The sequence below is a fragment of the Schistocerca serialis genome, chromosome 7 (genome assembly GCF_023864345.2).
Source record: "Schistocerca serialis cubense isolate TAMUIC-IGC-003099 chromosome 7, iqSchSeri2.2, whole genome shotgun sequence".
NCBI classification, from domain to species: Eukaryota; Metazoa; Arthropoda; class Insecta; order Orthoptera; family Acrididae; genus Schistocerca; species Schistocerca serialis.
Genome location: NC_064644.1, coordinates 397,556,731 through 397,584,053, shown reverse-complemented (window position 1 = coordinate 397,584,053; position 27,323 = coordinate 397,556,731). Strand labels below are relative to the sequence as shown.

General features: G+C 37.9%; 1 protein-coding gene across 4 annotated transcripts in view; it reads left to right on the top strand.

The window, feature by feature from the left end:
• The window catches only part of LOC126412069 (cysteine--tRNA ligase, cytoplasmic), a 78,483-nt gene extending 67,166 nt beyond the window's left edge, over window positions 1-11,317 (top strand). For all 4 annotated transcript variants that reach the window (XM_050081464.1, XM_050081463.1, XM_050081466.1 and 1 more), the window contains exons 11-12: window positions 9,508-9,719; window positions 10,023-11,317. In XM_050081464.1, coding sequence (XP_049937421.1) covers window positions 9,508-9,719; window positions 10,023-10,166 — 356 coding nt within the window. In that variant the 3' untranslated portion in view covers window positions 10,167-11,317. The remainder of the gene's footprint in view (window positions 1-9,507; window positions 9,720-10,022) is intronic.
• The last annotated feature ends 16,006 nt before the right edge of the window (window positions 11,318-27,323 follow it).

Below are 27,323 nucleotides of genomic sequence, written 5' to 3'. Positions count from 1 at the left end.
ACTTCAACAGGATCACACCCTGGCATTCTCAAGGCTCAACTGCAAGGAGGAAGCAATGTGCAAGGGAATTTAATACCTCGGTTCACAGAGGAGAAACAAGGAAGATACCACACACAGAACAAGTAACCGCAGAGTTAACACACAACCAAAGATAACCAACATCAGAAATATCGATAGTGGCTATTAATCAACAGGTGAGGTAGCACTAATTCTGCCCCTCTGTTTTTTGGTGAGAGACAGAGCCGGATTCCAAGCAGCATTTAAACAAAATCCACCATCTCTGTTTATAAGGTTGCTTGATAGTTTGATTTCAACAGCTTCCTTAATAACACTATCCCAATAGCTGGACGTGCAAGCCAGAATCTCTGTGTTGTTGTATTCCATAGGATGACCGTGTCAAGGCAATGTTCTGCAATAGCAGATTTGTTCGGCTGTTGTAAGTGTGTGTGACACTTACGTTCAATACACCGGTCTTCCACAGTCCTGATTGTCTGACCAATGTATGACATGCCACAACTGCAAGGAATACAATAGACACCAGCCTTACGCAAACCAAGATCACCTTTACGGTTGCCAACAGGGCCTTAATCTTAGAAGGTGATCAAAAAACACATTTCACATCATATTTCCACAAAATACGGCCAATCCTGCGTAAGGGAAAAAGGCCATAGACTTAGGTGTCACTTCGTTGCTATTGTCACTCACCCGTTGCACAGAAGGCTGATAGCGAACGCACGTTTGATCTGCCTCTCACTATAACCATTCTGACGAAAGGAGACTTCGAGATGTGATAGCTCAGCTGCCAAACTTTCAGAGTCTGAGATAACATGGGCCCTGTGAACCAAGGTACGAAGTACTCCTTCACACTGAGCTGGATGGTGACAACTATCAGCTCGCAGATACAAGTCAGTGTGAGTAGGCTTCCTATAAACAGAATGTCCCAACGTACCAACAGTCTTCCTTCTGACCAACACATCAAGGAAGGGAAGGCATCCATTCTTTTCCACCTCCATAGAGAACTGAATATTCGTGTGGATTGAATTCAGATGTTCCAAAAACTGGTTTAAATTCTCACTACCATGAGGCCAAACAACAAAAGTTCCATGAACAAAAGTATCGTCTACATATCTGAAAAAACACGCAGGTTTCAAGGTCGCTGACTCCAATGCGCGTTCCTCGAAGTCCTCAATAAACAAATTGGCCACAATAGGTGACAACGGGCTTCCCATTGCAACTCCATCAATCTGTTCGTAGTACTGACCATTGAATAAAAAGTAAGTGAAAGTCAGCACATGTCGAAACAAATTTGTTAACTCGATACCAAACTTAACCTCAACTATAGTTGAATTCTTTTATCTTGGCAGCTCGCACATGCCCGCCCAGACGCAGGAGATTGCTGCGTTGCCAGTTGCACACGACGCACGCGCCAAGAGAAGCAGCGCCATAGTATAGTATAGTTCGCAAACTTACGTTTAGGGGGGAGTGCGCAGTACATGAAGTAAAGCCACCACGGCCGTATTAACCCTTTCGCTGCTACAAAGACGTGCTCCCTGCATTCTGCGCTGTGCGCGATTTTGTCACTGCACTGCTCGCCTGTGCAGACACGTGGTGTTCCGACTGCTTTGACACTCTTATCATTCGATTCCACAAAAACTATTTGGCCCAAAAATTAGATTTTTACACATCTTCTTGACTGATACCTTCCCCCCATAAATGACTTAATTTTGTTTCGATGTTCAACGCAGTTATTATGCAGCATTAGATATAGTTAACCATTGCATGAAATTTTGAAGAGTTTGCAGAGGTAAAAAAGTTCATAGAGTATACTTTCCGTATGGTCGATTTTAGTTGCCACTATGTTGAGAATGAAATGTGGACAAGATACCTAAATTTCATATAAAATTTACTGTATAACAATATCTCATTTAATTTAAGTACCACATAGGTGTCGTATGTAATATTGAGAAATCTTCCATCTTTCGCGACTGTAACAAAAGATTTATTTACACCGGGCACGTTTGGCTTTATTTTAAAGCACTTCAATCAATCAAAAGGCAGTACACAAAATACATTAAACAAAACAGTCGACTTACAAAAACATTAGGACTTGAATATACCGTCTATCAGTGAAGTCCTCTGAGCTATGTCAAATATAATTTTTTTGTGTGGCACACACAGACAACATTTATTTGCTAAAACACTGATCAGCCAACACAAACGTTGAATATTGTGTTACCGCAGCACAAAACTATGAAAGGTGACTTGGCAATGGAGGAGACAAAATACTGTCCACTGAAGATGTTTCAAAAGAGAGATATGCGTCTGGTCTAAATAAGTTGCTTATTACAGTTGCAGAAGAGGAATATATTTCAATACCATTGGTAAAACTGCGACTGTCTAACAAAAACAAGAAAGAGAACATGAGTACCATTGTGTATGTGCCATACCTTTCATTGATTGACGTGCTTTAAAATAAAGCCAAACGCGTCCGGTGTAAATAAAACTTTTATTACAGTCGCGAAAGACGGAATATTTCTCAATGTTACGTACGACACCTATGTGGTACTTAAATTAAATGAGATGTTGTTATACAGTAAATTTTATATGAAATTTAGGTATCTTGTCCACATTTCATTCTCAACACTGTGGCAACTAAAATCGACCATACGGAAAGTATACGCTATGGACTTTTACCTCTGCAAACTCTTCAAAATTTCGTGCATTGGTTTACTACATTTAATGCTGCATAATAACTGCGTTGAACATCGAACAAAATTAAGTCATTTATGGGGAAAAGGTATCAGTCAACAAGACGTGTAAAAATCAAATTTTTGGGCCAAATAGTTTTTGTGAAATCAAATAAGTGTGTCAAAGCAGTGGGAACACTATGTGTCTGCACAGGCGAGCAGTGCAGTGATGACAAAATCGCGCACAACGCGGAATGCGGGGAGCACGTGTCTGCAGCAGCAAAAGGGTTAATGAAGAGACAAAGCACTAGAAATTTCGAAAAATTGCATTCAAACGAATACAATTTGTTACGTATGGCACTTCAATATTGTTTTTAAATACAGAAAATATTATGCACCTCAGAAGGATTGAACTCATGACCTTTCACATAGAAGCCTAACACCTTCATCATTACACTAACGCAGCTCGTCTGTTTTCGTTGTTCCTCGAGAAGTATAACACATCATGCACAATACTGACAAACACCGTTGGTATGACTATGAATATTCACGCTTCGTCGAAGTACAATAGGAAGTAAACAATTACCGCTGTTCTTTATTGCGAAAAAGCAGTTCGTGAGATTGATACATACACCTTTCCCTGCTATCGCTTGAATTAGGAGTCTTATTGCTTGTTTTGTTTAATTAATTAATAGAATATTAAGCAGTTGGTATAAAGAATGCTTTTTCCAAACTTTCTATAAAAGAAGGTCTGCTATCAAGACATTGCTTTTGTTCTATTACTTTATTTATGACTGAACGTTTCTAAAACTGAAGACACTCGTCCATGCTCTGCACTGCAGTCGAGATGTGGCAACGTCGTTCTCTGTTCATTAGCTGACTGTGTTTTGTGATGTCAGATGCGCAGAACGAACCTAAACTCGGCCACCAACATAAATGACGCGCACCTTGGCTGCAACGAATCAGAGAGAGGAACACGAGTGAAAAGAGAAACCACATCAAAACTGACTAAAATGTCAGTGTCATTCAAATGCAATCCCTGCAATCGACATAAGAAATCTGCAGAGTTCTTAATGTGGTGTTCACACCTACCTACTAGTGGGCTCAACAAACTAGCAATATGTTTAGCTACACAATATGTTGGAGCACCAACATTAGAAACAATAGGCCTCAATGGGACAGCCACTTTATGGGCCTTAGGGAGGCCATATAATCTAGGTGGTACAGCACAGTAAGAATTAAGACTCTTGATAGTCTCCTGTGACAAAGAACTTTTCTTCAGGAGGTTATTAGTCTTTCTCTCAACACTCTTAGTAGGGTCAGCACCGATTTTGCGATACACCAAATCAGAAAGTAGACACTGCATCTTTTGAATGTAATCATGCTTGTTCAACAGTTTTGTTGATTCCTGTAGTAGTTGGTGTTAGAGCTGCACCCTCTAACTAAAGGCTCACCTTCAGAGGATGTCATGTAGAGAAGGATGTCAAGTAGAGAAGGAATTAGCATATTTCATCAAAATATTAGAGGTATTGGAGATATAGTTAGTGAACTGCTTATAGATGTTGACTTAAATAATTTGACAATTCAGAGGCTTCCTTTACCATGATACAGATTAGCTGGCTGCTTGTCAACGAGTTCCTTGTGCGGTGGGGGGAGTGGCCATGTAGGGGGGGGGGTAAGTATTTCATTTGAGTCTGTAGACGTATCACGGCACTGCACTAACAGATATTTGAATGTTGTGCAGGGGCAGTTGAATTTAGTGAAACTAAACTTCTAATTGTTGTTGTTTATAGGTCGCGTAACTCTGACTTCAGAGCATTTCTGCTCAAGCTAGAGGGGGTTATTGATGCGCTTTATAGGAAATACCAGAAATTAGTTGTGTGGTGACTTCAATATTACTTTTGTATATGATGGTGCAAGAAAAAAGATGTTGGTAGATCTCCTAAATTCATATGATCTGATGCAGACTGTGTTTCTTCCAACTAGGGTGCAGGGGAACAGTAGCACAGCCATAGACAATATTTTTATTCATTCTTCATTACTAGATGGGCATTGTGTTAGTAAGAGGGTGGATGGCCTTTCAGACCATGGTGCACAAATTTTAATACTAAAGGGCTTTTGTACTCAAACAAATGTCACATATAATTACAAACTATATAGGAAAGTTAATCCAACAGCAATTGAGGGTTTTTTAAGCCTCGTCAAGGAACAAGAGTAGTATTTGTTTATAGTGCCGGTAACATAGATGACAAATATAATGCTTTTCTTGACACATTTCTTATGCTCTTTGAGAGTTTCTTTCCATTAGAACGTTTTAAACGGGGTACTAGGAGTAATAGGCAGCCTGGGTGACTGACTTGAGGGATAAGGATATCATTTAGAACAAAGTGGGAGTTATATAAAAATTTTAGATGTGGTCACAATCAAGCTGAGATACCCCATTACAAACAATAATGTAAGGTGCTTTAAAATGTTATTAGGAAGGCAAAGAGTATGTGGTGTGCAAATAGAATAGCTAATTCACAGGATAAAATTAAAACCGTGTGGTCAGTTGTGAAAGAAGCGTCTGGTCAGCAGCACAAGGTCAATGATATAAAGTCAGTTCGTATTAAAAATATTTCTGTTACTGATAAATCAGATATATGCACAGTATTTAACAATCATTTTCTGAGCATTGCTGGTGAATTAAATAAAAATTTAGTTTCTATAGTGAATCATATAACACTCTTAGCAAATGCCTTTCTGAGATTGATGTCTGAAATACTCTTCCGTGATACTGACAAGGACAAGTTTGAGTCAATAATTTCATCACTGAAGACTATGGACTCTCATGGAATTGATGGAGTGCCTAGCAGAATATTAAAGTACTGTGCTGCATATGTTAGCACTGTATTTAGCCATATTTGTAATTTTTCTTTTACGAATGGCCAGTTTCCTGAACGATTACTCAGTAATAAAGCCGTCTTATAAAAAGGGGGAAAGGGATAATGTAACAATTTTAGACCTATCTCTATGCCATCAGTCTTTGCTAAAGTTATTGAAAAGGCTGCATATGTAAGGATAGTTGATCATTTTCTATCACACGATTGCTATCAAATGTACAGTTCAGCTTTAGAGGTCATTTAACAACTGTGAGGTACTGGATGGTTAAACAAAAGGTTTCAAACAATAGGCATATTTTTGATTTAACTAAGGCGTTTGATTGTGCTGATCACAAAATATTGCTGCAGGAGTTGAATCATTACGGAATACGGGGAGTAGCCCACAATTGGTTCACCACTTACTTTAGCAACAGATATCAAAAGGTCATTATTCACAGTGTTGAGAATGGCTGTGATGTGGGGTCTGAGTGGGGTATGCTCAAATTGGGGGGGGGGGGGGGGGGGGCAGATGCCCCAGGGATCACCACTCCTGTTCCTTATTTATATAAATGATATGCCCTTGTGACAAAACAAGCTAGGATATTTTTTCTTCCCTCTTGTTTTGCCATTAGTGTACTTAAATTTGTTTTTTCACTTTTAACTAATTACCATTAACATACATGAGAATAATCTGCATTTTCATAAAAGAGAAAGGTTGGACCTCAGTTTTAAAGAATATAACATCAGATATAATTATGTGCTTAGTTTTAGGTATGTAATTGATTTTCTAATTTATTTTGAATATTCCTAGTTAGTATATTTTGTTTTAGGGTGAAATCAGTAATTGTTTTGGAACGTACATTCTGTTGTTGACATATAAAAAAAATTTAAATTCTGTACTAATTATGAACACTTGGAAGATGAAATACTAGTAATCTTAAAGTATTTATTTGGCTCTATTCGAAAACATGTTAGCAAAACCAGCCATCCATTAATTCCTAAGTAATTAACAGTTTTGACAAAAGTATCGTTTGCTTGATTTAAACAAATAATTTGGTTTAACTCCTGAAGTAGAAGACACTATTAAAAAGACGGAATTTTTCGATGTATTCAGCTAATTTAATGAGTTAAGTTTTAATTGTAATTTCTATAAATTTAACTGCAAACTATGTTAATTTTCAGCACTTTTTATTGTGATGATATTAAGGGCCTAAATTTTGGTCACGAGACAGTCAGTCTATGGCAGAATTTCAGACGAAAGACCTGTGTAATGAGGCTTATTGAAAGTTAAACAATAGTGCACTGGCCATATAACTGCGCATTATTAGGAGGTTGTGAACAATGAAATTAAAGTACTGCGAAACACAACTGTGCACCTGTCGGCTACATTATTTACAGTAGTCAGTGTTGGAATCCACAACCCATTTTTCAGCCCGTATAGCAACGCTGTACGTCGACACCGAGGACAGTCAGGAAACGAAGAGATAAACAAATCGGGAGAGAACTGCTACACCCTCTAGTATTACTGGTAACTCTAAAATATTTCTGTTTGCTGATGACACTAGCTTGGTAGTAAAGGATATTGTATGCAGCACTGGCTTGGTTTCAAATAGTGCAGTTCATGACGTAAGCTCATTGCTTGTAAAAAAATAAACTAACTCTAAATCACAGTAGGACTCAGTTTTTACAGTTTCTAACAAAACCTGACTTTTAATTTCACAGAATGTGCATATGATTAGTAAAACTGAACAGTTCAAATTTCTAGGTGTTCAGGTAGATAGTAAACTGTCGTGGAAAGCCCATGTTCAGAATCTTGTTCAAAGGCTTAATGCTACCATTTTTACTGTTCGAACAGTGTCTGAAATAAGTGATTGTTCGACATGAGAATTAGTCTACTTTGCTTAGATTCATTTGCCTATGTCGTATGGTATTATATTTTGGGGTAACTCTTTCCATTCTAAAAGGATAATTTTGCCTCAGAAATGGGCGGTTCGGGCAATAAGTGATGTAAGTTCATGAACCTCTCGTTGACCCCTGTTAAAAGAGTCTTTGTGTGTGTGTGTGTGTGTGTGTGTGTGTGTGTGTGTGTGTGTGTGTGTGTGTGTGTCATTTCTTGTTAACAATATTAGCCTATTCCCAAGAATAAGCAGCTTTCACTCAGTTAATACTTGGCAGAAATCAAACCTGCATTTGGATCAGACTTCGTTAACTCTTGTGTGTAGTACACTGCTGCATCCAATTTCAATAAGCTACCACAAGAATTCAGAAATCTTAGCAGTAATCCATGTGCTTTCAAATTGAAAGTGAAGAGTTTCCTCATGGATCACTCCGTGTATACTGTAGAGGAGTTCCTTGAAAAATTAAGTTGATTCTTGTTGCATTGTTGATTGCATTTACTTAAACTTATGTCTTGACTTTTTTCAGGTTTATGAACATTTTATTTTTATCTGTTATTACTTTTATGGTGTTATTTTATATACTGGCACGTTCCCTGACCTTGGAGATTTGCTTCTCCACTTGGTCCAGCGGAACTTTACATGTAAATAAAATTAAAAAAAGCACACTTTTTGGGTTCTTGGTGGATTAGTTATGGTGACACAGTGGATGCTGATTGTTAGCAAAGAGTGAACATTAGTTTTGTCATTAAGCTTGAGAAAACCCCTAGCAAACATGGACAAAGATTAAGCAAGCATATGCAAGCAAGGCACTTTCAAAAAGTTGTGTTCTAGGGTAGCACAAAAGGTGTCTTGGCAGTAGAGATTCAGTGCAAGCTGATGCCAGAGCCAGTCACCCATCTACAGCACATACAGATGCAAACGTGGAGCATGTAAAGCAATTATTGGAAAAAGACCTTCATGTAAGTGTGCTTGCAATATCACAACAACTTAATTTGAATCATGTGTGTCAGAAGGTTTCACGCGAAGATTTAGGAAAATGGAAACTTATTGCAAAATTTGTTGCTCACACGCTAACAGATGAGCAGAAATAGGAAATACGAAGAACTTCTGTTAAACTACTGGGTTGAGCCAGATATGGTCTCACATTTCTATGAAAGATAATTGATGGGAATGAAAGTTAGTGCTATGAATATGACCCTCACATGAAGTGTCAAAGTGCTGAATGGCAAAGTTCTGGTTCACTAGCCTCAAAAAAAGTCAGTGACAACCTTCGAGAACAAAGTCAGTGTTGACCACATTCCTTGGTAGTAAAGGATTAGTTCACTTTGAATCTGTTCCTCCAGGTCAAACAGTGAACCAAACTCTTTACACTCAAGTCTCGAAACATTTACAACAAGCAATTCAAAATTGTTGCCCTAATTTTTGGCATTCTCAGGACTGGTTCTCGCTGCCTGACAATGCAAGATTCCATACTGCTTTATCTGTTACCAAGTATCTGGCCAGATGTTCTATTGTTGTCATCCCACATCTGCCATATTCGCCCTACCTCTCACCTTGCGATTTTTTCTTGTTTTCATGAGTGAAAGGGCAACTGAAGGGAAAGCTTCGTCAAGGTATCACATCCATTCAACAGGATGTGACAAATGAGCTTACAAGCATTACAGTTGAAAATTTCCCTGCCTGCTTCCAAGACCTCCAGAAACATTGGCAGCTGTATATAGATAACCAAGGGGACTACTTTGAAGAGAACTGGGTTCATCTCTCTCTCTCTCTCTCTCTCTCTCTCTCTCTCTCTCTCTCTCGCCCCGTCTTTTTCTTTTTTTTTCCCCCGCTGCACTACAACTCTTCTGACAAACGGAGTAAGACATCTTCCACCTTTTTCTGTGTGTGGTATTCACCATGATTAGAAAGGAATACACATCTTACTTTGTGGAAACAGTTATCAATAGTTAAATAATATAATTAATATACTACAATTCTTACACATAAGGGAAACTGGATGTACTTTTCATTGTAATCAAGATGTGCAAGATTTCACAGTGGGGTTTCTTTCTGTTTAAGGAAGAGCATCTGCTATCAAGCTGGTTGATAGGGAGACACTATTGGCAGAACGCGAGGCCCGACGAAAGCAGGAGGCAGAGAAGGCTGCAGAAAAGGAGCGAAAAAAGGCTGAAATGGCAGCTGCTCAGGCAGCAAAAGACGCTCAGCGCAAAATCCCTCCCTGGGATATGTTCAAGCATGAAACTGATAAATATTCTCAATTTGATGAAAAGGTAAAATTTCATTAATGCTTTGTTACTGTTGTCAGATTTCTATTTCATTGTTTGATACAAACATGGCTTCATTTTTCCATGCCTGTATGAGGTGTATCCGCTATGGATGTTTTCTTAGGCTCAGATAGGTCTTCTGCAGCAATTCTTTCTAGATTTCTACTGTTTAAATTTGGATTACTTGCTGAAGTGTAAATTTGAAGCACTTCCAGTGAAATGCTTTTAAACATATTGATCTTTGTCAGTCTATTATAGCTGGTGTATGTTGTGAAAATGTGTAGTTATGAATCTTGCTGTTATTTTCAGGGCATTCCTACCCACGATAAAGAAGGGAAAGAGCTAAGCAAAGGTCAGATCAAAAAACTACAGAAGCTTCAACAGGCTCAGGAGAAAAAATACAATGATTATTTATCCTCACTCAAAGAGAATAGTCTTCCAAATGGACTCTGATATTGAAGAAGTATAAGAAACAGAGATTTGTATTTCTGTTCTGTCATGTGAACTGATATTTATTTAGTGTGTGTTCTTCTGGAGTACCTAATTTATTTTTCATGTTTTTAATTTAACTGTGTAAATGTTGTTTGTAATGAAAGAATACAAGAGATATAGTTATTTGTCTGTTGCTGACTGAGAGGCAAAAGGAAAATGTCAAACAACTTGCTTGACTGTGTATGTAAAGTCTAATGTGCACATAGAAAGCTAGGAATATCTGTCAGGTATGTAAATGTGTCAGTACTGAAATATTAGGAGAAGGAAAGCTTAGGATCTGTTCCTCAATAGTACTACCACCCATACTCAAGTTTTTAATTAAAAAAAAAACTTAATAATCAAACATGGATCAATGTTGTTGTGGTACTGACAGTTAAACTATGATTAGTGAGTGTTGTCCAAAAGTTGATGCTGTTTTGCTTGGCAAGCTTGAAAATGCTAAATACATGCAGTGTATATGGAAACCAATTAACAGCAAACCTCTTAATTACTTGCATTGTATTTAATTGTATCATTTTTATGTTTAATCACTGCCATAATTTCATTTTTAGACTTTTCCATTCCTTTCTTCTTATTGTCTCATGTTCTGAACACACAAAGGAAAAAAAGTCAGTTTAATTTGTCAGTATTTAAAACCATCTGGTTTTATTAAAAGTGTATGATATTCCTTATAACCCCAGTTTATTGTCATAGATGCAAGTATCATATTTTATGGCACAAAGCCATTGAAAGGTTTTGTTTAACCATGAAACATTATTGATCTCTTTATGCTGTATAGCTCCTGTGGGGCTTGTACTAATGAGTATATTTTTGTCTTACTGAAGGCAACCAAGATTAATAACTTGTTTATTTGTAAATAGTTGTATTTTTAAATATTTTGTGATTGTGTCAACTGCCCTGTGGTTGTATGCAAGCCACCCACAGTTCATGAATTTTTGTGGTGATGGTTGCAGTTATATGTGGGTTATGTTGAATGACTTTAATCTGACATTTTTAACTTGACTGATTACACTGAGAGATTACGATATGTGTGTGCCTTTTGAATATATGTAATTACTGAAATAAATGAACTATGTGCATTGGATCATTTCACTTGTACATTAAAACTAAAACTATAGTTTTAACTTTGTCTTTTTCAAAAAATGGTCAAATGGCTCTGTGCACTATGGGACTTAACATCTTAGGTCATCAGTCCCCTAGAACTTAGAACTACTTAAACCTAACTAACCTAAGGACATCACACAACACCCAGCCATCACGAGGCAGAGAAAATCCCTGACCCCGCCGGGAATCGAACCCGGGCGTGGGAAGTGAGAACGCTACCGCACGACCACGAGATGCGGGCTGTCTTTTTCATTTCAAGTGACTAGAAGTCATTCCTTTCAGCTTGACTTGTTCCAGCATTGCAATAAATGCATCGTTTTGCATTTGCATATAATTCTCTTACTTTGTAACTCTGGAGAGCTGACATTTAATAATGTACTTCAGTTTGTTCAGAATACATAGTGAATTTCACCAGGTTAGTAATTTGTTTTTGATAACTAGAATAAAAAACGCTATGATCAATAAGAGGTCATGAGTGCCATATGACCTGTGTTCTGTGTGAATGATTAATTTCTGCTGCTTGTAAAAAGGGGGAAACTGTGGAATGTAAATAAGTTTTGGCCTCCAGATAACCATACTTCCTTATAAACCACTGCTGATAAGAAAAATTAGATTTACATCATTGTTAATGTCATTGAATTCAAAGGAAATGCATCAATGCAGGCAATCTGCAGAACATACATGTTTATCAGGCATCAGTAGAAATTGAAAAACATGTGAAACAGAAATTTATATTCTGCTACTCAATTCTATCTTCAGCTAAGAGTTTTAAGCATACAACACATTTTGAGCACTAAAGTATAAAATTTAAAATAAGGCTGATGCATGAAGTTTGTTTCAAAAGAGGACTGTAGGAATGATCTTTTCGATTTTCTTAATAGCATGGGAATAATTTCCTAAAGCAGTACGAAGCAATTTTGGAAAAAAAAACCTGTAAAAAATGGTCTTTAAAAATAAGATGATTTCAAAGTGCTGTCAAGTATAAAACATTTGAAATTCATTAAAAAAATCATTGGTAGATCAGTGCGCATTGTAATAATAAAATCACTGATTTTAATCTTGGTAGTAGCATACTTTTTTAATTGTATGTGTATTAATAAATGTAAATATTAGTTTATTACTAAACAGCCAACCCGGTTCATAGCTCATGATGCTGTCTAGTTACAATTGTTTGTCTAATGGCTTCCAGGAGCAAAAAAATTTTTATTTTCAATATTTTGTATAATTACTGACGAAAGTTAAAAAAGGTGTAGCAGTCTACTCCTAAAGAGGTATAATCTTACGTTAAAAGTTCAGAACAGTAAGAAAAGTATATTAGAAACTTTGTATACATCTTGAGGCAGCATAAGTCATGGCACGCAAATTACCCAGACCATATTCATCCAGTATTCAAGAATGAGAGTGCTTAGTGGCTTCAAACAGTTTTACGTAATTTCAGGCTTTTCAAAAAACTTTTTCTCACTGACACCCCCCCACAAAATGATGAAATGGAAAAAGGCACAACAAAAAGACTGTTGGAAAGTTAGTTTTTGGTCAACAAGGCCTTTGTCAAAAATAGACATCATACACACATGTGCAAATGCAACTCGCACACACGTGACTGCCTCTGGCAGCTGCTGGAGCCACACTGAGTTTGGCTGTTGGCCAAAATCTAACTCTCTGACAGTCTTTTTTGTTGTGCCTTTCTGTGACTCAGCATCTCAGCTATATGGTGAGCAGCAACTATCCTTTTTATTATATTGTTACATTCCATCCTGGATTTCCCATTGTTTGGAACAAAAAGTTTATTGCTTACTACATTTTTGTTGCTCATGTAGTAAAACTTTAGCAATAGGCATGACGTTTTAATTTATTACTACTTTACAACCAACACTATCACAACATATTTTGCAAGCTGTACCCACATATACCATTGATTGCGCTTGGAAATTGATATCATTGTACAACACACAGTTGAGGGAACATGACACCATAAACATTGAGATACGTGAAAAACTAGCTTTTGCTTAAAATTAAGTGCAAATTACCTGGGCTATACTCAGGCAGAGTTTGACGATGAGAGCACATAATGACTTCCAACAAACTTTAAACATAATTTGAAACATTTTTTGCTTTTTTCTCACTTACATGTGTTACATTAAATATTTAACACATTAACTAATCTGTAAAGTAATTAGACCTTTGAAGCTGTTTTATACACAGTATTTTAACTCAAAAGATTTGCATGGATTTACTGGTTAACAAATACTGACTCATAATTTTGTTAATAAAAATAACTCATTGTATATAAATAGATTAAAATTTGATACAGACATACAAAATGACTTATTTAAATGACAAAATATGAAAATTGATACATCAAGAACACAATTCAAATTTTAGAAGGAGAAAAGAAAAGTATCTGAGGTTTCGCATTTTTGAACCAACTTTTAATGTATGTGAATACTTTTGTTTTCATACAAATATTACTTAAAAAATAAAGAGATATTGGTTTTTCTTAGAAACTATGATTTTATGTTTAATTAGTATTTCCATTTTTGATAAATATGGATTTCAAAGAAAGTAAAGAAAAAGGTTGCTATTGCTAGATTTGAACTAGTGACTATATGATTACAGATTATGCCTTGAGCTGCTAGTGTATTCATTAATAAGCTACAAATGTTTTATACTTAACAGCATTTGAAAATCTTCTGATCTTCAAAAACCATTTTTTCGAGAATTATGTCGTACTGCTGTAGGAAACTGAAGTCTGTATGCTGACCTTCAAGTGTTATAAGTGCATAGAAAATTGGAGAGGACTGTTCACTAAGGCCCCTTTGCCAGATTTGAAAATGAATAGCCGAAATTATAGTGTAAATGGCAAAATGCATTTTCAGATCATAATTTTTAAATAAAGAATACAGTTTTAAATTTTCTGTTTTAGAATGCAGAATAGTGTCACGTAGGAAATTCATTTAATTTGTATTGGTGTAAAGGTATATTCATGACTTTCCAAGAAAACTTTGACACACCTGTATCATTTAATAACGGAACAAAAACATTTGCAGTAGGGAGACCTATTATTCAGTAATCACAAAAATTAATTCTTCACTTAGGAGGTAATTCTGTTCTACAAGTGTAAGACCAGGTTAGGTCCAAAGCCACAAACCACTACTACTGGATAAATTAAAAAGCCACACAAACAACAGTAGTCTGCAGACCTAGTTTGCTGTTGAATTATGTTTCTGTGCAGCATGTACCAAAGCAACAAAAGCTTAGTTTTCATTTATATGAATGCCAATTTTTGATTTAACACTATTGAGCTTTAAACTGAAATGTAGACAATTTGTCATTGTGTTAAAATTTCATCAACGCTTAAAATAAACTTTTTCCAACAAATTTGAGGAAAAGGTTTAACTCATTGGCAATGGTGAAATGATGACTTTTCAGTACAAAGGAGCCACTTTTGTGCTCTGCAATGTGAAGTTGCCTGTGCTGGCTGCATGGTACTACAGACCCAATAGCTGCTGCTAGAGGGGTTGATCATTTCACAAGTACAATTACTGCTTCCGAAAATGGATGACTGCAACTAAGGTTGCAGTCAGCTTCCACTTGTGTCTGATACACCAGCATTGATGTGACTGTAAAGCAAGGCAGACTAAACTTCACAGATAATTAACTATTTCCTTTTTTGCTATGTATCTCCTCAATTAGCAAGTGATGAAGTCTGTGATTCTTTTCAAAGTCTTTGTCACCTCCTTCCGTTTTCTGCTCTTTTTATCCAGGCAGAGGAGTTTACCATTCTGTTGTTTTTATTTAATATTTCCATCGTAGAATATGTGCCAGAGTTCTGTGTGTAAGCCATGTTGAAAACTACCCAGCTAACTTCATGACATAATAAATCTTCCTGTAGTTTAGTTTTCCCGTCCCTTTCAAATAACTGATGCAGTTGCTCTGTAATCTTTCTATACCTTGTTCTCATGAATTGATGTAATAATGCTATTCAATGAGCTTGCTTTCAGAACAAGTTTATTGCACAATGTGATTTACATTGTGTTATTTGCTGGTACAAATATACTCCATATAACCCACAAATTTCAAGTTTTTTATATGCAACTCATTGTTGTAATCAGTTAAACTACAGTAATCATTGACTTGTTTAACCCATTTTAAGCATATACAATAATTCAAACCTTCAGTGGACAAGGTTTTAGTTACGTGTATGGAGGTCAAATATGGCACTTCAATGACTAGCTCCATGTTTGTTAACCAAGTGTGTTGAGTCTGCTGTTGTATTTTCCAGGGTGCTACACTAGTGCAGCAGCTGCTTTGAACAATCTGATGACAAGCACAATATAAGAATAAAATAAATTTTGACCAAAGTTTCTAGAGGTGTTCAGCCACATGCTAGTGTCAGACTGGCACAATATCAGAATGACACACACCGTCACATCATAATCATCATCGTCATCAGGTGCTCATAATGTTACAGGAGCTCTCCTTTGCTTCATACATGTCATCACCACCTCTCCTGGTCTTCCTGCAATTCTGTGTGGCTATATTCAACCTAGTGTTCACTCCTCACAGCTTCTCTTGATTCACAGGCATTCTGTACATAGTCCACCCCCACAGACATTGCTTGGTATCAATGTTCTTCATAATAGGTCCATCCCTCAAGCCTGCAGTCACATTGCTGCAGTTGTGATCTGCAGTACATCAATGCCCACTCCCAATAGAAGCATCAGCAGAGGTTCTAGCTACCACCTTAACAATGCTTTGGACTCCATGCTCAAGTCATTGCCTACACACAAACACAGTGATGTTTGCTATTCTGGCAATGCAATAAACACTTCAACACAACCTCAAGTGGCAGGTGTGGCAATATGCAGAGAACCAATTACAGCAACACAACCTGGAGAACAGGAGGGTGAGAAAGAGCTATAACAGAGCAGTTAACATAAAGTTACATCTGTTAGGATGGATCTTGATTGGATTTCCAGTGAATTAAGAGCAATTATTTGGTCTGGATGACAGACAAAACCTCACCAGCAGAAGCACAAGAAGTCCAAAGGGAGGAATAGAAGGCTGGCATAAAGGGAAGAGGATTACCCAAAAATTATGTCAAACTAGTGTTACAGGCCCTCTGCTGTTCCTTATTTTTATGAACAATTTAGGAGACAATCTAAGCAGCTGTCTTAAGTCATTCACAGATGATGCTGTCCTGGTAAAGTAATCAGAAGATAAAAACCAATTGCAAAACAATTTAGATAAGATACCTGTACAGTGTAAAAATTTGAAACTGACCCTAAATAGTGCAAACGGTGAGGTCATCCACATGAGTGTTGAAAGGAATCTGTTAGACTTCAGCTAAAAGATAAATCAATCAAATCTAAAGGCTGTAAATTCAGCTAAATACCTAGGAATTACAATTACAAGCAACTTAAATTCGAAAGAACACAAAAATGTTGTGGCAAAGGTAAACCAAAGACTGCATTTTATTGGCAGAACACTTTCAAGCTGCAACGGATCTACTGAAGAGACTGCATACACTATGCCCATCCATCCTCCTTTGGAGTACTACAGCATGGTGTGGTATCTTTACCAGATAGGATTAATGGAATACACTGAGAAAGTGCGAAGAAGGGCAGCACATTTTGTATTGTCGAGAAATAGAGGAGAGAGTCACAGATATGATACAGGATATGGGGTGGAAATTATTAAAACAAAGGCGTTTTTCACTGTGGTGAGATTTCCTTGCCAAATTTCAATCCCCATCTTTCTCTTCCAAATTTGAAAATATCTTGTTGATGGTAACGTACACAAGGACAAACGATCATCATAATAAAATAAGGGAAATCAGAGCTCGCATGGAAAGATAGAGGCAATCTTTTCTTTCCGTGTGCTGTTCAAGGGTGGAATAATAGAGAACTAGTGTGAAGGTGATTCGATGAACCCTCTGCCCGGCACTTAAGTGTGATTTGCAGAGTAGCGATGTAGATGTTGACGTAGATATTGTCACTCACGCACCAGCAGCAAAAAACCTCGGACATTACATAAAATACAGTTGATTACGTACAAAAAATTTTTATTCCCCAATTCAAGTCCATTGTCCTCATAAATAACCCTTCTACGGGCACTTCTTTGTAGGTGAGTTTCTATTTCTTTGGTCTGTGCAGAAGTCCTGGTTATGAGGGCTAATGCTTAAAAGGAATCAATTGTAGTGATGTATTGCAAGTACTGAACACTGTGCCAGTTGCTGTGACTGTTAAAACTTTTGTTGCAGAAACCAACTACAATGAATTTGGAAAATGGTAAAGCTTCTTTTGCCTAACAGTTTGTGCACACATCACTGAAAATGAGTGGTTTTACTGAAATTAGGAAGTTTGTTTGCCATGTAACATTCTATTAGTTGAACTATATTATAATTGGCAATGCTATTTATTTTATTGGGATCTGAGTAAGCTGTGTTGTGTCACTCAGAAAAGCTAACACACAACTGCACTTATGCTACCATTTCCAGGCACCCTGCTCATTGCCTGCCCACAAGTCAGCATGCATTGGACACCTCATTAATTGAAGTAGAATTTGTTTCTGCAGTGGATCTCCATTCAACTATGGACAATGAAGAAAACACCTTCGCCATCTGAATGAAAGAATCAACAATTATGAAAAGGGTAGATTGCTACTCACTGCAAAGACAAGCCACTGAGTTGCAGACAGACACATTGAACTAAGATTTTGGCCGAAGCCTTTTTCAGAAAAGAAAGGAAAACACGCACATTAACACAATCAGGTACACCTCATGCACACATGGCCTCTACCTCTGGCTGCTATGGCCGACTACGGTTGTAGCAATCATGAATGGTGTAGGGAAGGGGTGGAATAGCAGACTACAGGTAGGGGAGGAGGGAGAAGAGCACTGTATTGTGGAGTGTGCATGGACTAGAAGGCTGCAAGGGGCAGTGTGGGCAGACTATTGGGAAGGAGGAGGGTTAATGCAGAAAAGGAGAGGAGCCAAGAAAGTCTGGTGGGTGCACTGGCAGAGAGCGGTGCACATTGAGAGATCCCTACTCATCACTGTTGATGCTCCTTCCCTATACACCAACAAATCTAATGAGCATGGGTCTTGCTGCTATTGAACACTACCTCTCCCAACATCCTTCAGACTCGCAGACCCTCTATCTCATTCCTCACACAGGTTACTAACTTTATCCTAACGCACAGCTACTACTACTTTGAAGGAAAGGTGTACGAAAAAATCTACGGCACAGCCATGGATGCCTGCATGTTGCCCTTCTATGCCAACATGTTTGTGGACCATCTAGACGAAACCTTCCTAGCCTCCTGAAACCCCAAACCCCTGGTCTGGCTCAGGTTCATTGATGATATGTTCATGATCTGGACTCAGGGCCAAGACACCCTATCCTCATTCCTTCACAACCTCAACACCTTCTCTCCTGTTTGCTTCACCTGGTCCTCCTCAACCCAGTATGCCACTTTCCTGGATGTTGACCTCCTCCTCTCTGATGGCTTTATGCACATCTCTGTCCACATTAAACCCACCAACAGTATCTACATTTCAACAGCTGTCATCCCTTCTACACCAAAAAATCCCTCCTATACAGCCTGGCCACCTTGCCACCCAGGGACAGCATATCTGCAGTGACAAGAATTCCCTAGCCTAGCATACTGGATCTCACAAAGGCTTTTACAGACAGACACATACCCGAGACCTAGTCCGCAAATAGATTTCCTGTGCTGTGTCACCACACACCACCCAATCCTCCCACCACCCCTAAGAACCAGCTACATATGAGTGCCCCCTTCATCATGCATTACCACCCTGGACTGGAACAACTGAACCACATCCTTCATCAGATCTTTGATTATCAATCATCATGCTCTGAAATGAGGGACATCCTACCCAAGACCGTTCCCACTGCTTCTAAACTAGTGTTCCGTCACCCACCCACTATCTGCATCATCCTAGTCCACCGCTATGACCATCCCAATCCCAGCCCCTGGCCACAGGGATCATATCCTTGTGAAAAACCCAGGTGCAAGCCTGCCCAATCCACCCACTCAGCACTTCTTATTACAGTCTTGTCATAGGCTCATCCTATCCCATCGGAGTTTGGGCCACCTGTGAAAGCAGCTCTGCTGCAATCACTGCACAGCTTTTTATATTGTTATGGCTACCAACCAGCTCTCCACAAGGATGAATGGCCACTGCCAAACTCTGGCCAAGAGCAAACTGTACCACCCTGTGACACAATGTGCAACTGAACATAACATGCTTGATTTTAATGTCTACTTCACAACCCTGGCCTTGTGGATCCTCACCTCCACCACCAGCTTTTCTGAAATGCGCAGATGGGAGTTACCCGTACAACACGTTCTCTGCAACTGAAATCATTCCAGCCTCAACTTCCAATAACCTACTGTCCTGATGTCCTCCACCCAACAGTTTTCACCTCCTCTGTCCTATAACTCCCTCTTAATTCATGTTCCGTCACCCTCGTTGTGCACCGCTCTCTGCCGATGCACCCACCAGTCTTTTCCTGTTTCTGCTCCTCTCCCTTTCTGCCCACTGCCCCTTCCCCACAACCTCTCAATGCTGTCCCTGGCAGCCTTGTCCTGCCTCCTTCTAGTACCTGCGTGCTCTGCCAGACAGCATTCTTTTCTCCTCCCCACCCATCCTCTGCTATCCCTCTCCTTCTCTGCTCCACTCTTCACTGCTGCTTTTGTTCAACACAACAGTTTCAGTCTGGCCAGAGCAGCTGGAGATAGCAGTCACATGTGCATGAGGTATGCCTGCTTGTGTGAATGTGTATGTGTTTTCCTTTCTTTTCTGAAGTATCAGTCTTTTCATTGTGTCTGTGTGCAACACGACGTGTCAACATTACGGCGAGTAGCAATCTGTCCTTTTCATAGTTGCTGATATTCCAGTCAAGATTTTCCATTTTTTGTTTTCAATAAAATAATCAGTTAACTTATGGAAATTTTGGTCTGTGATGAAATTTTTTCTCTGTTTGGTGATTAATGACACTTCTTGATGCTGGTGGTTTACAGTCTGCTCTTTAATATCTTGTAAGGTGTGAATGTAATATTTGATTGAATTAAATACTGTGTTTACACCACATGTTCATTAGAGATCATTGCAATATCTTATCTGTGAGAAGGAAAACATCATGCTTCTAATTATGTAAATCATCAATGCCATAATGAAAAAATACTCTTTTGGTCAAAAGAAGATTAAAGATGAATGAAACATTCCGGTTACTGTTGAACACAGTAATACCACACTGGTAACTGAATGGAGTGTAGCATTCTATCTTCACAGCTTTAATAGGCTGGTTCCGGAAAATGAAGTTTTGACAGAAAAATTTTAGGCCAGACCGCTACACTACTAAGGGCCAGTTATACAGTCCCAGGCTAGCAGCCGCTAAAGTTCTATTCTGGGAGTTTCATGGACAATGCATTGTACGAACACGTAATGAACGCCTAACTGGAGAATAAATGCCTATCTGCAACTTAACAGGTCATCTTTATGGTGAATAACAATCTGTCCTTTTCCTAATATTATTGCATGCTAGTTTGGGGTTTTCAGCATTTCTGTGACGTTCTTGCAGGGGTTAAACAAACCTGTGACCATTCACAACAAACTTCTTTTTATACATTCAGCATCCCCTGTTACCCATACCTAGTATCGGTCCCAAATGTTTGAACAGTAGTCTAGGATGGTTCGTGTCAATGTTTCACAAGCAATCTCATTTGTAATTTAATTGTATTTTCCCATTATCCTACCAATGATTCAAAGTCTTAGCCTGTAATCTTTTCATTTGATATTCATACAAATTTTGCTACACACAGGTATATGTATGAGTTGAGTGATTCCAGCTGTGACTCATTGCTTTTTGTAGTCATAAAATATTATGCTCTCTCATTTTGTGACGAGCAAAATTTTATGTTTGAAAATTTAAAGCAAGTTGTTATTCTTTGCACCACTTTGCAATATTGTTAAGACCTGACTGCATATTTATGCAGCTTTTTCTAATAAATAACTGCATTATTTGCAAGAAGTTTGAGGTGGCTATTAATATTAATCAACAACATGAACAATGAATTTCCTTATGCACTTACCAAGGGTGTACCTGAAGTTACTTCCATATAAGATGATGACTCTCCATACAAGATTACATGCTGTGTCCTCCCTACCAAGAAATTCTAAATCCAGTCACAAATTTCATTCATCATCATACTTATGGTGTGATATTGAGGTCAAGAAATACTGCATCTACCTGACTGCCTTGATCCATGGCTTTCAGGGTGTAAAGTGAGAAAAGCACAAGTTGGATTTTGCATGGCTGATGTTTTCAGAGTTTATGCTGGTTTGGATTGTGTTACAGATGTCTTTTTACATCTGAGTTGAGAATAATATTCAAATCAAGCAATGTGGTGCAGTGGTAGCACACTGGACTCACATTCTGGAGGTCAAAGGTTCAAATCCAAGTCTGGCCATCCCAATTTAGGTTTTCCATGATTTCCCTAAATTGCTCCTGGCAAATGCTGGAATGGTTCCTTTGAAAGGACATGGCTGACTTCCTTCCCTAATCCAATGGAACCAATGACCCTGCTGTTTTGTCACTATCCCCTAAATCAACCCACCAATAATATTCAACATTTCTACAACATATGGATGTCAGTGCTAATGAATGGTAGTTTTGTGGTTCACTTTTCCTCTCCTCCCATTAGGCTGCTGTGAATTGTACTTGCTTTCATGTGCTGGGGACAGTTTTTTGCTTGAGTATGTTAAGGAAAAAAAAACCAGACTAACTTAAACAGAAATTCTGTACAGAATGCAACAGTTACTCCATCATTCTCTAAGACATTGTTCAGTTTTACTGATTTTATATGGTCTGAGCACCTTTGACGATAACATCTGTATCACTCATCGTTGCAGTGGTGTGAGTTAAAGTGGGGTGCTACTCTGGCATAAACAAACGGAAATGAAGTTTAGCATTTATGCTGTGTTTTACAGAGTATATAACTGTCTTTCAGAATTGGTTTAGATGTAAATGTTATATTCCATTTAAGATTAATAATACTACTTGGGCAGTGTTGCAACAGGGAGCTTGGAGGAATTGGGACAATTTTGCCAATGTAGAATTTCTTATTTTCTCAACTTTTCAGTAATTATTTTTGGATTTTGCAGTTTTAGTTTTGTTAAATGTCTTCTGCATGCAATGCAAACAGTTACAGCTGTATCTATAGCTCATGAACTTGGCAGTAGCAGGTTTAATTCTTTTCAAAAATTCGCAAAGTTATTGCATGCGGCAGTTCACAGTACATAATTTTTTTATCCTCTTCTGTATTAAATGTATTCTATATAGGGTATCTGTCAGTAACTGCTGATGAATACATAGCTGCTGAGGCAAAATATATTGTACTACCATTTGCCAGTGGAATTGCGATGGCATCTCTCTTTCTTGGGTGAGTAGGACTTTGACTGGTGCCATCTTGAAGACTTCAAGGAAAACTAGTAATCTACAGTATTACCACAGAACCAGACTGTTTGGCGACATCCTTGACCCATCATGGTGAGCGAAGCGTACATATTGCCAATTTACAGTATTACCACATAGCCAGGCTGTTTGGGGACATCCTTGATCCATCATGATGAGTGAAGCTTACATGTTGATCAGTACTTTAGGATCAGCTCCTAACCTTGTAGTAATGACACTTTTCAAAACATTCACCTTTATTTCATCATCATCATCTGCTAAATTCTGTATTTGTGCAGGCCAGCATTGCTGTTCATTGAAAATTGGTTCTAAGATTTGATTTGAGATTTAATAGTAACTCTAACTGAACATAGGCACTGAGTTTCTGGGATGATCTTTTTCCAATGAGTAAAATATTTTGTAGATGATTCTTTGTTGAGATTTCTGGATTATGATGATTAAGCCACTTTTGAAGCTATGTCTAGCCTCAAATTAACTGTGTTTAATGAAATGGCTATAGAGAAAAGCCAAATTCGTTGCAAGGAATAAATATGTACGCATTAGGATCAGATGCCAGACTGAAACACTGTTTGATAATGGCTAGAATGCACCTAAGCGGTGCATTATTAATGCCCAGGCTATCTACATTGTAACCTAGAGATGTATCTGTGGTGCAGGTTTTCTAATAACCGTAATAGAAACAGGCATTATTATTGTGTAAAACCTGAATTTTTCAATGGACAGCTGATATGTATCAATTCAATATTTATTTTGGGTCAAATCCCAGAGACGCATGGTCAGACGTGTCGTACTTTAGTTAGCAAAATCACAAAGACTTTGAAAAGAATGATTAATGGAATATTAGCAGTTTTAAGTGGAACAGGAAACAGATTTATTCTATACCTCATTTCATTCAAATCAGGACACACAAACCATTTAAAATTTATTTCACCATACTCAAACTGTTGAGCTCTCAAAGCTGGAAAAACCTTATTGCTTCATGAGACATTGTGGGAATTGTACAAAATCTCTAGACCCATAGCATTTGGCAGATAGCTCAGTGAGTCATGATGTCATAACAAAGTTACACAACCACCAAGAGCATTTTAGTAATAAATTCAAATGCGATATTAATAAATGTATTTATAAAGATATGAATGCATTTTTCCAAAAACGTTGATAATAATTATACTATAAGCAACTGTAAAGTATTCTCATAAATTAGTCAACATCTCTATTACAGTATTACTGAAGCTGCACCAGTTATGAAGATCTACATCTATACTGTGTAAAACCACCAGAACTACACAGAAGACCAGTTGTTAGGACTTTTTCTGTACACTCATACAGAATACGGGAAAAATTATTCTTTAAATACCACTGTGTGAGCTGTAATTAGTGTAATCTTGTGTCCATGATCTTGTGGGAGTGAAACGTAAAGGGTTGTAGTTTATACTGAGGTCTATCACTTAAGTTGGTTCTAAAAACATTTTAAGCAGATGTTCATGGGCTAGATTGCATCTGTTTTTAAGAATTTGCTGGTTCAGTTTTCTTTCAGTTGTGTATGCTCCCCCCATGAGTCAAGCCACCAGTGACCATTTATGTTCCCATTTTTTGTATGTTTTCAATGTACCCTTTTAGACCTGTTTGGCATGTGTCCTACCAATGCCTCTTTGACCTACACCCTTGAGCAATATTGTAGGACGTTTTTTTTATGCAACTTCCTTTGTAGATTGACTGTATTTCCTTAGTATTCTACCAATGAAACGCAATCTGCCACCTGCTTTACTTACAACTGAGCCTATGTTATTGTTCCATTTCATACTCACACACATTGTTACACCCAGGTATTTGTATCAGTTGACCAGTTCCACATGTGACTCATTGACATTGGAGAAATAGGATACTATGTTTTTTTTTTGTTTTGTAAAGTGCAAAATTTTACATTACTAAACATTTAAAGCAAGTTGTCAGTTTTGTACCATTTTGAAATCTTACCAAGATCTGACTAAATATTTGTGCAGCTTTTTTCAGACAGTAGTTTATTGTAGATGCCTGAATCATCTGTGAAGAGTATGGGGTTACTATTAATACTGTCTGCAAGGCCATTAATTAAAGACAGGAACAGCAAGGGTTCCAACACACATCCTTGTGGCACACAACTTTAGTTACTTTTACCTCTGTCGATTGAAGATAGCATGCTGTGTCTTCCCCAACAAAGCCACAACCCAGTTACAAATCTCACCTGATACATCATTTGACAACACTTTTGATAATACGTGTTTTATGTGCGGTGCTGAGTTAAACGCGATTCAGAATTCAAGAAACACTGAATTTTCCTGATTACCTTGATCCAGTGCTTTGATGATGTCTTGTAAGAAGAGCATGAGTTGGCTTTCACATCAAGGAGCTTATGTCAAATTTCAGGTATTATTACATTGTACCTAAGTGCTTACACTACTGCACAGTGTGTGCAATATTGCATAGCCCATAGCTGCAAAGGTGGCGCGGTACAGGAGGGGCGACGGTGATGACAAGGGCGCTCTTGCCTATGGGATAGCTTGGTGGGGTAGCCTTCACACAAACACATATCTTGTAGAATTTAACAAGCTACAGTTAGTGAGTCTAAATGATCATATTAACAGGTTATGCCAATACGACATAATTCAAAAAATCAACCATTTATTATTAAAAACACAGTGGGTACAGGATTACACTGAAACTGGAACAGCTGAAGCAATTATTTTCACTTGTCTAGTACGTTTATTCTCTTTCTCTCATTGCCATGTTAAAATTAGCATCCTTTCCTTACACAATTTCTCTGTAGTAACATGCTAATGCAGTTACAACTGCGACAAAATCCTGCAACAGTCTACTATTAATCAAACAATTAAGGACAAGTAAGAATGATAGCTTATGAAAAGTTAATGCTCAGTACAAAAATAAAAGTGTGATTTCTTCATTTATATTGTTACATGACCATACTAATTCTCATTTCACCAGCTATTGATGGTCCCACAAAGATTTATATAATTTCATTGAAGAACAATCTCACTCCTATATCGCAGTAGATATTAAAATTTTTACATCTTAATTAATGGCAAAATCTCTTTGCTTTGCATGATATCACTAGCCAAAACTTTATTTCGTTATCTCGAACTGTTTGTGAGATATAAGAGCCATTATGAATATTTCACTTTCACTCTATCATTTGCTCACATGATTGGGATTGAGTGCAATACACTGAGGTGACAGAAACTCATGGAATACAAAGATGGTGGTTGTATCATGTACACAAGGTATAACAGGGCAGTGCGATGGTGGAGCTGTCATTTATACTTAGGTGATTCATGTGGAAACGTTTCCAAAGTGATTATGGCCGCACAGTGGGAATTAACAGACTGTGAATGCAGAATTGAGGTTGGAACTAGATGCATTGGACATTCCATTTTTGAAATCGTTAGAGAATTCAATATTCTGAGATCCATGGTGTGAAGAGTCCAACGAGGATACCAAATTTCAGGCATTACCTCTCACCACTGACAACACAGTGGCGGACAGTCTTTACTTAATGACCAAGAGCAATGGGGTTCATGTAGAGTTGTCACTGCCAACAGACTGCTTGAAATAACAACAGAAATCAACATGGGATGTATGGTGAATGTAACTGTTAGAATAGTGCAGCGAAATGTGGCGTTAAAGGGCTATGGCAGTAGATGAACGAAGTAAGTGCCTTTGCCAACTACATCAACTGCAGCACCTCTCCTGAGCTGGTGACCACATCGGTTGGACCCTAAATGAGTGGAAAACCATGACCTGGTCAGATGAGTCCCAATTCTAGTTGGCAGGAGCTGATGGTAATGTTCGAGTGTGGTGCAGACCACCGAAGCCATGGACCCAAGTTGTCAACAAGCCACTGCACAAGCTGTAGGTGGCTCCATGATGGTGTGGACTGTGTTTACATGGAATAGACTGGGTCCTTTGCAGCAATTGTTACACACACCAAATAAACAAGACTGTTTTGGCACAAATGGTCATTTTTATAACACGACAGAATATAATTCACGAAGTACGAATATCAAATGACTATTAGGCCTACTACAAGCAAAAAGTTTTATGTTAGGAAATAGTTTCACATTTCATTCATATTCTCTAGCTTCTGAAGTATGAGATCGAAAAGTAGTAGTACGAAATTTTTAGATAAATTTGGAATTGTCATATTCTTCCGTAATTTGTGTAAGTCCCTGTTTATTCTTCTTCCTCTTCTCCCCAATTCAATTCAGTACCTCCTCAGTAGTTATGTGATGTACCCATCTAATCTTCAGCATTCTTCTGTAGCACCACATTTCAAAAGCTTCTGGTCTCTTCTTGTCTAAACTAGTTATTGTCCATGTTTCACTTCCGTAGATGGTTACACTCCATACAAATACTTTTGGAAAAGATTTCCTGACACTTAAATCTATACTCAATGTTAACAAATTTCTCTTCTTCAGAAACACTTTTCTTCCCATTGCCAGTCTACATTTTATAT